This window comes from Taudactylus pleione, unplaced genomic scaffold (genome assembly GCF_031769625.1).
Source record: "Taudactylus pleione unplaced genomic scaffold, aTauple2 ptg000255l, whole genome shotgun sequence".
NCBI lineage: Eukaryota > Metazoa > Chordata > Amphibia > Anura > Myobatrachidae > Taudactylus > Taudactylus pleione.
The window spans coordinates 1,387,971-1,402,769 of record NW_028284657.1 but is presented as its reverse complement, the minus strand read 5'-3'; the positions used below and the strand labels follow the sequence as shown (position 1 = coordinate 1,402,769).

At 47.1% G+C, this 14,799-nt stretch overlaps 1 protein-coding gene across 1 annotated transcript in view; it reads left to right on the top strand.

The window, feature by feature from the left end:
• Window positions 1-14,799, top strand: part of LOC148515061 (asialoglycoprotein receptor 1-like) — a 612,937-nt gene that overhangs the window by 64,812 nt on the left and 533,326 nt on the right. Inside the window, exons 2-5 of the mRNA XM_088480537.1 lie at window positions 7,440-7,530; window positions 13,799-13,906; window positions 14,430-14,525; window positions 14,604-14,663. Of these exons, the coding sequence (XP_088336663.1) occupies window positions 7,443-7,530; window positions 13,799-13,906; window positions 14,430-14,525; window positions 14,604-14,663 (352 nt within the window). The 5' untranslated portion in view covers window positions 7,440-7,442. The remainder of the gene's footprint in view (window positions 1-7,439; window positions 7,531-13,798; window positions 13,907-14,429; window positions 14,526-14,603; window positions 14,664-14,799) is intronic.

The following is a 14,799-nucleotide window of genomic DNA, read 5'->3' as shown; positions in this document are numbered from 1 at the left end:
GGATGGGTCTCGCTCGAGGGGCTTTTGACGTGGTGCCTCTCTTCTTCGGCTTAGTTCTCCGTCGTGGCCTGATGGTCCTCCAACTGCTCAACTCGCTGCCTAAGCTTTGATACTTCCTACTGGACCAGCAGGAGAGTGTTGGTCAACTCCTTGATGCAACTCTCCTGTGGGTTGAGGTGTGGTTTGGGGGTGTGGCCATCATGGTGCAGGAACCAAACTCCTTTGCCAAGGTCTTCTCCAGCACCTTGTGGAACATAAGCCAGGGGTCCCCTTCAATCCTGTCCTGGAGGTGGTGGCATAGAATACTACTCCTCAGACCTTCCATGAATATGTCCTCTAAGACTGTGTCTGGGTTTCTGGTCAGCCAGTCTGTGTCCTGCCGTGCCTATACCTGATCTGTGCAACATTGGAGGGCATTGGCAAATTAGGATATCGACACACTGGATCCAAGCGAATAGACGTTTCTGGAGGTTGGTCAGTGTGGACTGTTCCCCGTCAGTGGCCTTCAAGATTTTGAAAACCCCCTTGAGGTCCTTCCTCTGCTCAAGGGCTGGTTGCTGATGGATTGTTTTGCTTCCGCCAGCAGGGCCTGCAGCACCTTGTCTACCTGTACAATCATGGGGAGATGATACAGATGGATTGCCGACTCCACCTGGTCCATCCAGTCATCCAGTTCCATGTTCCGTCCATCGAACTTCTGGAGGAGTTGCATGGTGTCTCCAATGGCCGGGGTAACATGGAGGTCGAAAATTGGGTCCACCTTTTCTGATGGGTGTCCTTTGGTCAGAGGGTAGGAGGCTGGATCCAGCATCTTAATGGGTGGTCTTCCAGCTTGCGTCTATTTCCTGTCGAGGGGTGAGAGGGTGGACTATTGCAGGTGTAGAAGGACACTTTCCTCTCGCAACCCATAGCTCTCACTTCAGGCCACCAAGGTACTCCTACCGAGAGTCTGGGTCTCTCTCTGGTTCAACACAGCCGGGATGGTCTATTCTATAAGAGAGGTCGGACACACTGAGCTTCTAGAAGGGACCTTGGTTCCACAACTACTGACAGACAGACCTTACAGGGACTAGTAGATGGTCATCAATGGCAATTTTGGCCTCAGACTGGTTACATCCATGTGCCAGGCACCAGGGTGCAACCCATACTGAGCCTGAGGAGGGAAAAGGGGTAGAGGGGATAACATGCACAACAATATTGCAACACACGAACACAGAATGTATTCACTGGGTATGCTTTTGTCCCCTTGATGGGCAGGTGGTCCTGGTCAAAACTCCTGCAAGAGAGCACAGCAACCTAGCACCATGTGAGAGTAATACCTCTGGCCTAGCTCTGAACAACAATGATCCCTGTGGCCTAGCACTGAATGAGGGTGATCCCTGTTGCCTGGTGCCGAACAATAATACTAACTGTGGCCTAGCGCCACATGGTGGGGATACAGTGGGAGACAATGATACACAGTAGCCTAACAAAGGAAAACAATGGCCTTGGTTTAACGCCCGATGGTGGTGATTTAGTGGATGACAATGATGCACAGTAGCCTAGCAAAATAATACAGTGGATAACAATGATGCTCAGTGCCTAACAAAAGAAGCAGAAGGGCCTCACTGAGGGCTTACCTGACCCGCTGACTGCATCCAGAACTCCCTCCAGCGACAATGCGTGTCCTCCAGCTGCTACCAAACACACCACCTCTCCAGGCTGCACGTTTAAATAACCCATTGCATGACCTTTTGGGATTGATGACACAGTGGGCCCTCATTGGCCAACCACGTCATCTGGTGATGATGCGCCATACCCCCGAGGCATGCCCGGTGATGCAGGATCTGGTCCTAACCAGCATCTTCGTGGGAGGAGGGCCACCTTACCCAGGACCTCCCACATTGTCTTCTTTCTCCACCTCTCTAGTTCGCTCTCCATGTGATTTTTTATTATTCTCATCCCTCTAATTCACTTTGCTTCATCCTCTGACTCTCTCTCATTCCCCTCTGAATCACTGTGCCCCCTCTCTGATTCTCTCTATTTCCCTCTCTGAATCTCTCTAATCTCCCTCTGTATCTCTATGCCCACCTAAATCTCTGTGCTCCCCCTCTGATTCCCTCTGCTCCACATGTAATTATCTCTGATCCCCCTCTGATTCTCTTCGATTCCCTCTGATTCCTCTGATCCACCTTCTGATTCTCACTACTCCACCCTCTGAATCTCTCTAATTTCCTTCTATATCAATCTCATCCCCCCCACCATGGGAATCTCTGTGCTCTCTCCTATGAATCTTTGTAATCTCCCTCTATATCTCCCCCCACACCCCCTTAATATCTGTTCTCCTCTTATTTTCACTTCTCCAGGTCTGAATCTCTCTAAACCCCTTCTGAAGCTATCTGACTCCCATCTGATTATCTCTACTCCACCATCTGATTCACTCTTATACCCACCTGATTCTCTCTGCTCCACTTCTGATTCTCTCTGACCCCACTCTGATTACTCTGAACCCCCTCTCAATCTCTCTGACCCCCCTCTGATTCCTCTGACCCCCCTCTGATCCATTTCTTATTCCTCTGATCCATCTCTAATTACTCTGATCCTCTTATCGCTAATTCACCTTCTGATTCTCTCTGCTCCCCCTTTGATTTTTACTGCTCCTTCTCTGAATCTCTCTGTTCCGCATTTAAATCTCTATGCTCACCTTTCTGGTTCTCTCTGATCCCCATATTATTCGTTATGCTTCCCCTCTGATTCTCTCTACTCCCACGCTGATTATTTCTGCTCCCCCCTCTGATTATTTCTGCTCCCCCATCTGATTCTCTCTGCTCCTCCCTCTGATTCTCTCTGCTCCCCCCTCTGATTCTCTCTACTCTCCCTCTGAAGCTGTCTGCTCCTCCACTGATTCTCTCTGCTCCTCCACTGGTTCACTCTGCTCCCCACTCTGATTATCTCTGCTCCCCCATCTGATTCCCTCTGCTCGTCCCTCTGAATCTCTCTGCTCGTCCCTCTGATTCTCTCTAGTCTCCCTCTGAAGCTGTCTGCTCCTCCACTGATTCTCTCTGCTCCTCCACTGATTCTCTCTGCTCCCCCTCTAATTCTCTCTGCTTCCTCTGTGATTCTTTCTGCCCCCCTTTGATTCTATCTTCTCTCCCACTCTGATAATCCCTGCTCCCCCTCTGGTTCTCTCTGCTCACCCTCTGTATCTGTCTGCTCCCCCTCTGATTCTCTCTGTTCCCCCCTTTGATTTTCTCTGCTCCCCCTGTGATTCTCTTAGCTCTCCCCTGTGATTCTCCCAGCATCCCCTCTGATTCTGTCTGCTCCCCTTCTGATTCTGTCTACTCCCCCTCTGATTCTCTCTGCTCTCCCCTCTGATTGGATCTGCTCCCCCCTCTGATTGTCTCAGCTCCACCTCTGATTCTCTCTGCTCCCCCCTCTGATTCTCTCTGCTCATCCACTGATTTTCTCTGCTCTCCCCTCTGATTCTCTCAGCTCTCCATTTGATTCTCTCTGATCACCCTCTGATTCCCTCTGCTTCCCCTTTTAATTTTCTTTGTTCACACTCTGATTGTCTCTGCTCCCCCCTCTGATGCTCTCTACCCTTCCTCTGAATCTGTCTGCTCCTCCACTGATTCTCTCTACTCCTCCACTGATTCTCTCTGCTCACTATTTGATTATATCTTCTCACCCTCTGATTCTCTTTGCTCACCATTTGATTTTCTCTGTTCACACTGTGATTTTCTCTGCTCCACCCTCTGATACTCTCTATTCTCCATCTGAGTCTGTCTGCTCCTCCACTGATTCTCTCTGCTCCCCCCTCTAATTCTCTCTACTCTCTCTCTGATTCTCTCTGCTCCTCCGTTGATTCTCTCTGCTCCTCCTCTGATTCTCTCTGCTTCCCCCTCTTATTCTCTCTACTCTCCCTCTGATTCTCTCTGCTCCTCCACTGATTCTCTCTGCTCCTCCTCTGATTCTCTCTGCTTCCCCCTCTTATTCTCTCTACTCTCCCTCTGATTCTCTCTGCTCCTCCACTGATTCTCTCTGCTCCCCCCTCTGATTCTCTCTGCTTCCCACTCTGATTCTCTCTGCTCCTCCACTGATTCTCTCTGCTCCTCCTCTGATTCTCTCTGCTCACCCTTTGAGTCTATCTACTCTCCCACTCTGATAATCTCTGCTCCCCCTTTGGTTCTCTCTGCTCCCTTTGATTCTCTCTGCTCAACCCACTGATACTCTCTGGTCCCCCTCTGATTCTCCCTTCTACCTCCTCTGAATCTGTCTGCTCCCCCTCTAAATCTGTCTGCTCCCCCTCAGAATCTCTCTGTTCCCCCATCTAATTCTCTTTGCTTCCCTTTATTTTCTCTACTCCCCCTGTGATTCTCCCATCTCCCCCTTCTGATTCTCCCAGCTTCCACTCTGATTCTGTCTGCTCCCTTTCTGATTCTGTCTACTACCCCTCTGATTCTCTCTGCTCCCCCCCTCTGATTCTCTCTGCTCTCCCCTCTGATTCTCTCTGTTTACGTTTTTAATTCTCTCTGTTCACACTCTTATTCTCTCTACTCTCCCTCTGAATCTGTCTGCTCCCCCCTCTGATTCTTTCTGCTCCCACCTCTGATTCTCTCTGCTCCCCCCTCTGATTCTGTCTGCTCTACCTCTGATTCTGTCTACTACACCTCTGATTCTCTCTGCTCCCCCCCTCTGATTCTCTCTGCTCATCCACTGATTCTCTCTGCTCTCCCCTCTGATTATCTCTACTCCACTCTGTAATTCTCTCTTGTACTCACCTGACTCTCTCTGCTCCCCCCTCTGATTCTTTCTACTCTCCATCTGAATCTGTCTGCTCCTACACGGATTTTCTCTGCTCCACCCTGTGATTCTCCCAGCTCTCCCCTGTGATTCTCCCAGCTTCCCCTCTGATTCTGTCTGCACCCCTTCTGATTCTGTCTACTCACCCTCTGATTCTCTCTGCTCTCCCCTCTGATTCTTTGTGTTCCCCCCTCTGATTCTCTCTGCTCATCCACTGATTCTCTCTGCTCTCCCCTCTGATTCTCTCTGCTCTCCATTTGATTCTATCTGATCACCCTCTGATTCCCTCTGCTTCCCCTTTTAATTTTCATTGTTCACACTCTGATTGTCTCTGCTCCCCCCTCTGATGCTCTCTACCCTCCCTCTGAATCTGTCTGCTCCTCCACTGATTCTCTCTACTCCTCCACTGATTCTCTCTGCTCACTATTTGATTCTATCTTCTCACCCTCTGATTCTCTTTGCTCACCATTTGATTTTCTCTGGTCACACAGTGATTTTCTCTGCTCCACCCTCTGATACTCTCTATTCTCCATCTGAGTCTGTCTGCTCCTCCACTGATTCTCTCTGCTCCCCCCTCTAATTCTCTCTACTCTCCCTCTGATTCTCTCTGCTCCTCCTCTGATTCTCTCTGCTTCCCCCTCTTATTCTCTCTACTCTCCCTCTGATTCTCTCTGCTCCTCCTCTGATTCTCTCTGCTTCCCCCTCTGATTCTCTCTGCTCCTCCACTGATTCTCTCTGCTCCTCCTCTGATTCTCTCTGCTCACCCTTTGATTCTATCTACTCTCCCACTCTGATAATCTCTGCTCCCCCTCTGGTTCTCTCTGCTCCCTTTCTGATTCTCTCTGCTCAACCCACTGATACTCTCTGGTCCCCCTCTGAATCTCTCTGTTCCCCCATCTAATTCTCTTTGCTTCCCTTTATTTTCTCTACTCGCCCTGTGATTCTCCCATCTCCCCCCTCTGATTCTCCCAGCTTCCACTCTGATTCTGTCTGCTCCCCTTCTGATTCTGTCCACTACCCCTCTGATTCTCTCTGCTCCCCCCTCTGATTCTCTCTGCTCTCCCCTCTGATTCTCTCTGTTTACGCTTTTAATTCTCTCTGTTCACACTCTTATTCTCTCTACTCTCCCTCTGAATCTGTCTGCTCCTCCACTGATTCTCTCTACTCCTCCACTGATTCTCTCTGCTCACTATTTGATTCTATCTTCTCACCCTCTGATTCTCTTTGCTCACCATTTGATTTTCTCTGTTCACACTGTGATTTTCTCTGCTCCACCCTCTGATACTCTCTATTCTCCATCTGAGTCTGTCTGCTCCTCCACTGATTCTCTCTGCTCCCCCCTCTTATTCTCTCTACTCTCCCTCTGATTCTCTCTGCTCCTCCGCTGATTCTCTCTGCTCCTCCTCTGATTCTCTCTGCTTCCCCCTCTTATTCTCTCTTCTCTTCCTCTGATTCTCTCTGCTCCTCCTCTGATTCTCTCTGCTTCCCCCTCTGATTCTCTCTGCTTCCCCCTCTGATTCTCTCTGCTCACCCTTTGAGTCTATCTACTCTCCCACTCTGATAATCTCTGCTCCCCCTCTGGTTCTCTCTGCTCCCTTTCTGATTCTCTCTGCTCAACCGACTGATACTCTCTGGTCCCCCTCTGATTCTCCCTTCTACCTCCTCTGAATCTGTCTGCACCCCCTCTAAATGTGTCTGCTCCCCCTCTAAATCTGTCTGCTCCCCCTCTGAATCTCTCTGTTCCCCCATCTAATTCTCTTTGCTTCCCTTGATTTTCTCTACTCCCCCTGTGATTCTCCAATCTCCCCCCACTTATTCTCCTAGCTTCCACTCTGATTCTGTCTGCTCCCCTTCTGATTCTGTCTACTACCCCTCTGATTCTCTCTGCTCCCCCCTCTGATTCTCTCTGCTCTCCCCTCTGATTCTGTCTACTACCCCTCTGATTCTCTCTTCTCCCCCCCCTCTGATTCTCTCTGCTCCCCCACTCTGATTCTCTCTGCTCATCCCCTGATTCTCTCTGCTCTCCCCTCTGATTATTTCTACTCCACTCTGTAATTCTCTCTGCTCCCCCATGTTTTTCTACCTGCTTACCCTGTGGGTCTCTCTTCTCCCCACTCTGATTCGCGCTGCTCTCCCCTCTGATTCTCTCTGCTCCCCCCTCTGATTCTCTCTGCTCCCCCCTCTCATTCTGTCTGCTCCCTTCTGATTCTGTCTAATACCCCTCTGATTCTCTCTGATCCACCCTCTGATTCTTTCTGCTCCCCCATCTTATTCTCTCTGCTCCCCCCTCTGATTCTTTCTGCTCCCCCATCTTATTCTCTCTGAACTCCTTTGATTCTCTCTACTCTCCCCCTCTGATAATCTATGCTCCCTCTTGTGATTCTCTTTGCTAACCCTATGATTCTGTCTAGTCTCCCTCTGAATCTGTCTGTTCTCCCCCTAATTCTCTCTGCTCCCCCATCTTATTCTCTCTGCTCCCCCCTCTGATTCTCTCTGCTCCCCCCTCTTACTCTCTCTGCTCTCAGGAAGCCTGCCATAGATCATATACCAGGGATATGTGTGTATGTGTGTGTGTGTATGTATACAGTATACACCTTACTGGTAATTACAATGACTAGCATAGACCAGTGAGTGGTAATGAAGTTTTCTCCTCACAGAACATGTCACTGGATAATCAAGAATTCCAGAACTTTCACAGGGTCGCAACACAAGGCAGAATCACAGGATCCAATTGGTGGAAAAAACAAGGTGATAATAATATGGGAAGAAGATGGATCTCCGCTATAACGATGTATTTATTAGCAGTTCCTTATATAGCGCACACTTGTTACACAGCGCAGTAATGGGAGTGTTCCACAGCTATTCACATCAGTGACTGCCAAGTGGAGATTACAGCCCATGTTCCCTACCATGCACTGGGATCAAGGGCCTGACTCAGCAGCGTACACAAATGGAAATATGTACTGATTGTGATCAACTGATTGTTTGCACTGCATGTGCACTGCAATCACTCTGCAATTACACACACAGGTAGAGGTGTGGTATGAGCTTAGGGGTGGAGTAGGGGGCATGACTGTGATTATGGCCCTGCCCCTCTACACAGTGCTGAGATACCTGGCAATGTGCAGCTGAGGGCAGGGCCTCAGTGACACAATTTAGTGTGAATGGGATCTTCGGATCCCCCCAGACCACCCACTTGTATTGTTAATCACTTTTCTGTGGCTGTGCGCGGTGACTAAAGGCTTCCACCATAATATACACTGTACCCTATATAAACAGCAGTAACAGTATGCACTTATACACAGATCACGCTCAGGAACATGCCTTATACATGTACATACTAGTACACGCACCTTCATTTTACATTTGTGATTGTGACAGTACAGGAGACGGGAAACAGCTGAGGTTGGTAGCGAATATCCTCCTTTACCATTCATTATTAGGTTATACTGGGCCCAGTATGTACAGTATGTGGGATGTGACTCTGTAATGGGACCTCTCATCCTGACACGGGACCCGAATCTCCTTGTGTGGCGGATGTGTAGATCTCAGTGTTTCCGGTCCTCATAGCAATGGCACTGGAGGACGTGCTTGAAATCCTAAGACTAGATTGTTAGCTCTGCTGGATACAGAATCTGTGCCTGTGTAACTCATAGTGTGTTATAAACATGTTTTCTAACTTTTAAATTATTTTTTTTGTTTAATTTTTGTTTAATGCACCAATATAACAGACGAAAGCTGAATAGGCTGAGAATAGATAAGATTCCTGGGTTCTTTGCTAATTGGCTGGTTTGACAGCCTTGTTACTATGTAGATTAGCTTTTTGGTCAGGTGGTTGGTTGTCTGACCAATGAGCGGACTGTGGGTGTGTCTAAATTGGCTGTATAAAAGTGGTAGTGTTGCCTGTGTTTGGCCTCTTTTCATTTGTGGAGCCCATCCTCCCGCCCAAAGCCTTTACTGCTGTTTTGGTCACTATGCTAACTTTTTATTCATTTTTAGGGAAGGCGCAGCATTGACAGGAGATTGCTGCATCTTAGTAGCTTTATTGTGGCGCAAGAGAGCGTTGTGAGGGTGATGGCCCTCAATGTACAGTATATGGCGAGTTTGTCCATCTATGTGTGGGGGATCCGGGCACTTTTTATATGGAAGCATTTGGACTAGGCCCAGGAGGCAAGTCCTTTGCAGCAAGAGAGTGCCTTTAGAGGGGGTGTTTCAGTTGTCCCCCAAATATGTCTCCATCTAGAAGACTGGAACTGAGATTGCAGCGTCTCCTGGCAACCTCAGTTAGATAAATTCATAAATAAGAACTGTGACCTTAAGCCAAGGTGTGATTGTGTCCATCAATTTATTATAGGGATAAGTGGGTTTGGAATTCCAAAATCTGAAAACCCCCGACCCCCCCCTAATCCAAGTTGGCAACCGAGTCCAACTCGCGTTTTCCCGCCATACTCGGTTCCCAAAATGAGGCAAAACATCATCATCCAGCTGTCAGTTCTTGTGGGTTTTGGATTCTATAAAGGTCCTGTGATCGCCGCTATTTTTCATTCCAGCTGTGGAGTGTGCAGAGTTAGGGAGCTGGGAGCTCAGTGTTATGTGTTACTTACTTACACTTAGTTATAAAAAATAATAAAGTACTGCTGGCTGGCTACTGTGAAGAGGGAGGAAGGGAGCTGGGAGCTGCTGCTGATGCTGACCATAGGGGCTGACTGGCTACTGTTGTCCTTGTCCATATAGGGGCTGGCTGTCTGTAGTGCTGTGTTGTCCAGGGTGTGCTCTGTCCTTCAGAGGTGCTCTCTTCACCCACCCCCAGTGTGAAAAGCTGGGCTGGCTGGCTACTGTTGTCCATACACATAGGGCCTGGCAGGCTGCTGTTATCCTGTCCATAGGGGCTGACTGGCTGTAGTGCTGTGTTGTCCAGAGGGTGCTCTGTCCTTCAGGGGTGCTCTGTTGACCCACCCCCAGTGTGAAAAGCTGCCATTCATCAAACTATTTTTTATAGGAGCAGTCCTGTGGGTTGTACGCTGCCCTTCATCAAACTAATTTTTACAAGGGATGTCCTGTGGTGTACACTGCCCTTCATCAAACTAATTTTTACTGGGGATGTCCTGTGGGTTGTACGCTGCCATTCATCAAACTAATTTTTACCTAAAAATTTTTACACAAAAATAAAGCACTTCATAAAAAAAATGGAGGACAAAAATGTGGAGGATAAAATAGGGGAAGATCAAGAACCACTTCCTCCTAGTGCTGAAGCTGCTGCCACTAGTCATGACATAGACAATGAAATGCCATCAACGTCGGCTGCCAAGGCCGATGCCCACTGTTATAGTAGAGGGCATGTAAAATCCAAAAAGCCAAACTTCAGTAAAATGACCCTAAAAAAAAATGTAAATCATCTAATGAGAAACGTAAACTTGCCAGTATGCCATTTACGACACGGAGTGACAAGGAATGGCTAAGATCCTGGCCTATGTTCATTACTAGTGGTTCAGCTTCACATAATGATGGAAGTCCTCCTCCTACTACTAGAAAAATGAAAATTTTTAAGTTGGCAAAAGCACAGGAACCTACATTTCTACACCTACTGCTGCCACTGCTGCTGTTGTTGCTGGGAGTCATTCATCATCCTAGAGAGGAAGTAGGAACACTACTTCTTTTACTAAGCAATTGACCATCCAACAGTCCATTGTGAGGAGGATGAAGTACGATGGCAGTCATCCTGTTGCAAAGCAGATAACTGAGGCCTTGACAGCTATGTTGGTGTTAGACATGCATCCGGTACCCACCATTAGTGCAGTGGGATTTAGACAATTGATAGAGGTAGTGTGTACCTGGTACCAAATCCCATCTAGATTCCATTTCACTAGGCAGGTGATACTGGGAATGTACAGAGATGTCAGAAAAAGTGTCCTCAGTGTCCTAAAAAATGTGGTTGTACCCAATGTCCACTTAACCACAGACATGTGGACAAGTGGAACAGGGCAGACTAAGAACTATATCACTGTGACAGCCCATTGGGTAGATTTATACAGCAACAACAGCAGCGTCACAAGTAGCAGCATCTCAGAAACGCCAGCTCATTCCAAGGCAGGCTACGCTGTGTATCACCGGTTCCAGTAAGAGGCACACCACCGACAACCACTTAGAGAAACTGAGGGAAATCATCACCCAATGGCTTACCCCACTTAGACTCTCCTGCTGATTTGTGATATCTGACAATGCCACCAATATTGTGTGGGCATTACATCTGGGCAAATTCCAGCACATCCCATATTTTGCTCACACAATAAATCTGGTGGTGCAACTTTTTTTTAAAAATGACAGGGGCATGCAGGAGACTCTTTGGGTGGCCCCAAAATTTCTGGCCACTTTTGCCATTCAGCGACTGCGTGCCGAAGATTGGAGCGCCACCAAACACTCTTGAACTTCCCTGCCATCACCTGAAGCAAGAGGTTGTAATGTGGTGGAACTCAATGCTCTATATGCTACAGAGGATGGAGGAGCAGCAAAATGCCATTCAAGCCTATACATCCACCTATGACATAGGCAAAGGAGGGGGTATGCACCTGACTCAAGCATAGTGGAGAATGATTTCTGTGTTGTGCAAGGTTCTCCAGCCCCACATACTTGCCACATGTGAAGTCAGTTCAGACACTGCCAGCTTGAGTCAGATCATTCCCCTCATCAGACATTTGCAGAAGCAGCTGGATTAAGTGAAGGAGGAGCTAAGATGGAGTGATTCTGCTCGGCATGTGGGACTTGTGGATGAAGCCTTTCATTTGATTTCCCAGAATTCAAGGGTGGTCAATCTGTTGCAAGCAGACCACTACATTTTGCCCACTGTGCTTGATGCTAGATTTAAAGCCTACATGGTGTCTCTCTTTCTGGTGGACAAAAGCCTGCAGAGGTGCAAAGACATGCTGGTAAAAACACTGTCAGCTGAAGCGGAACGTGACACATCAACAGCTCCGTCTTCATTTTCTCCCGCAACTGGGGCTGCCAGGAAACAACTTAGGTATCCTAAGCAACCCGCTGGCGGTGATGCAGGGCAGGGCAGGCAGGACCAAGTTTGGACATCTGTTCCAGACTGAAGGACCTGGCAACAATTTCCGACATGTCTACTGTCACTGCATATGATACTGTCACCATTGACAGAATGGTGAAGGATTACATCAGTGACCGCATCCAAGTAGGTATGTCAGACAGTCCGTACTTGTACTGGCAGGAAAAAGAGGTAATTTGGAGGCCCCTGTACAAACTGGCTCTATTTTATCTAAGTTGCCCCCCCCCTCCAGAGTGTACTCCGAAAGAGTTTTTTAGTGCAGCCGGGAACCTTGTCAGTGAAAGGCGTAGGAGGTTGCTTCCACAAAATGTGGAGAAGATGATGTCCATGGAAATTAATTATTCTTCTAGGAAGACCAGCCTCCAGAAGACCAGCCTCCAGAACGTACAGAGGGACCTATGGTGGTGGATTCCAGCGGGGACGAATTAATACTCTGTAAGGATGAGGATGTAAATAACACTGAAGAGGGTGAGGAATTGGTGGATGAAGATGAGGACAACATCTTGCCTCCGTAGAGCCAGTTTGTACAGTGACAGATTCATTGCCAGCTTATTTTGTGGGGGCCCAAACAAAGTAATTTTTTCTGGCCACAGTCATGTGGCAGACCCTGCTGAAATGATTGGTTTGTTAAAGTGTGCATGTCCTGTTTAAGCAACATAATGGTGGGTGGGAGGGCCCAAGGACAATTCCATCTTGCATTTTTTTTTTTTCTTTGCATTATGTACTGTTTGGGGCCTAGTTTTTCAAATTGCCATCCTGTCTGCCACTGCAGTGTCACTCCTAGATGGGTCACGTGTTTGTGCCGCCCACTCGTGTCGCTTAGCATAGTCATCCAGCTACCTCGGTGCAACCTTTTGGACATAAAAACACTATTGTGAGGTGCAAGGTGTTCAGAATAGACTGAAAATTAGTATTATTGAGGTTAATAATAGTATAGGAACAAAAAAAATTGTGATTTTAGCTGTTTTTATGCTTTTTTCCAAAAAATACAGATCCAAAACACAAAACCCTAAATGCCCTATCGTTATATGTGAGCATAACTTAACTCAGTGCAGCATAACCTTAACCTTATCCTTAACTTATCTAAAATAAAGACACTGACAACTGTTTTGCTATAAAGAACTTGATCAGCCTTTATTTAAAATATCAAATCTCAAAATACTGGTGGCAAAAAGAAAGAGCGACATAAGACAAAAATGGTCAAATCCACTTAAGGCAATTCCACTGATCCTCCGCCATACTTGCAGGGCCAATTGCCGTTTAAGCAAGTAACATTATTCCGGTCTCCAAATTTGCACTAGTGCATTTGAACAAATGCCCGGCCAGTAGGCCAGTGCTGCTAAGCCCAGTAGGGTAAAATCAGCCATACAATGATGCACATTGCATCCGTAATTAATTACCGTAATATTAACCACCATTCTGACGCTCTTTCCCATCACCCAAAAAATTAACAATTGGGGAGGAAGGGAGGGAAAGTCCAAGAAAAAAGAGGCAGAGCCCTGCCTGACCTTGTACTAAATAAAATAAAACTCATCCCACAATCTATAACCCCACTGATTCTAATAGACTGACAAGAACCTCCAAATAATACCTTATAATTACCAGTACACTTTAACCTATTTATGCTCCTAAATACCTAGGGGTTTAAGCTTGTTCCTGTACATAAAGTACACTCTCTCCTCAGGAAGGGTGGTTTTGGCAAAACCAATCCAGATCCAAAACATGAAGAAAGATCCAGATCCAAAACCAAATCACAAAATATGAAAAGTGGCCGGTTCACACAGTCTGTACTTATTTATAAGTTATGTTTAATGTTAAATAAGGATGTTTTAAGAGGTTAATCAGCGATAAACCAATGGAGGTCTTAATATATTCCTGGAGTGGTTGATGAAATGGTCCCATGGACAGGAATGCGGCAGATCCACTCATCCTTCTCTCTCTCCATCTCTGCAGGTGCCATGATGAGCAGAGGGGTCTCACAGTCCCCCTATCTGACCTGTGCTCTGTCCTTGCTCTGTGCCGGTCTCCTCGTCATCATAATCCTCATTGTGGCCTTGACAAGTGAGTGCGTCACACAAACAGATTCATATTATAAAACACTCACCTTATATCTACATACTATGGGGAATACTTACCAAACACATGATGCAGAGAACACCTTAACTAAGTATCCCCAGATGTACAATGGTGGCACCACAGCAGGTATTTCTGTAGTAGGAGTGTCACATAGTGATGTTACTGGGGTCAGAGACACACAGGGAGAAAATTAAAATCATCACATTAATGCCTGTGGCCAAAAAAGAGGAGGTAGCCTCATAGGGGAAAGCATCTGCCCGCACTGCTGGCTCCTCAGAGGTTGACACCTGGTATCGTACTTACCTCCCTAGTGACATCACTGGAACATTGTTACCTGCAGATATTTCTAATATCTCCTCCGTTACAGGAATGATGAATAGGGCTGACACGTAAATTCTATAAAATTTTAAGCAAATTTTATTTTTCATCTGCTTGTGTATAAATGAAGTGATGATGAATAGACTATCACACACATGGAGAATAAATGTTGCTTTCCTTTCTACCATAGACAGTGCAGCAAACCGGACAGAGCTGAGCTTCAATTCCAGGCTGGATAATCTTAGTGTGATTCTAAACTCAATGGCGGAGCATCAGTCTCAGGATGGTGAGTGATTCTTCAGAGGGTGGTCTGGCCAGACGGGGTGCTTGTTATTCTAACCCTGTAACCAAATCCTGTCTACAGGTGACGGCATGATGGAAAAACTAAAGGACATTGAGATAACAATAAAAAAAAACTCTAAAGGTGAGAGATGGAGCTGACAGTAATGTGTGTGACACTTATACACGGCTGGGGAGAGTGAGAGGTGAGAGATGGAGCTGGCAGTAATGTGTGTGACACTTATACATAGCTGGGGAGAGTGAGAGGTGAGAGATGGAGC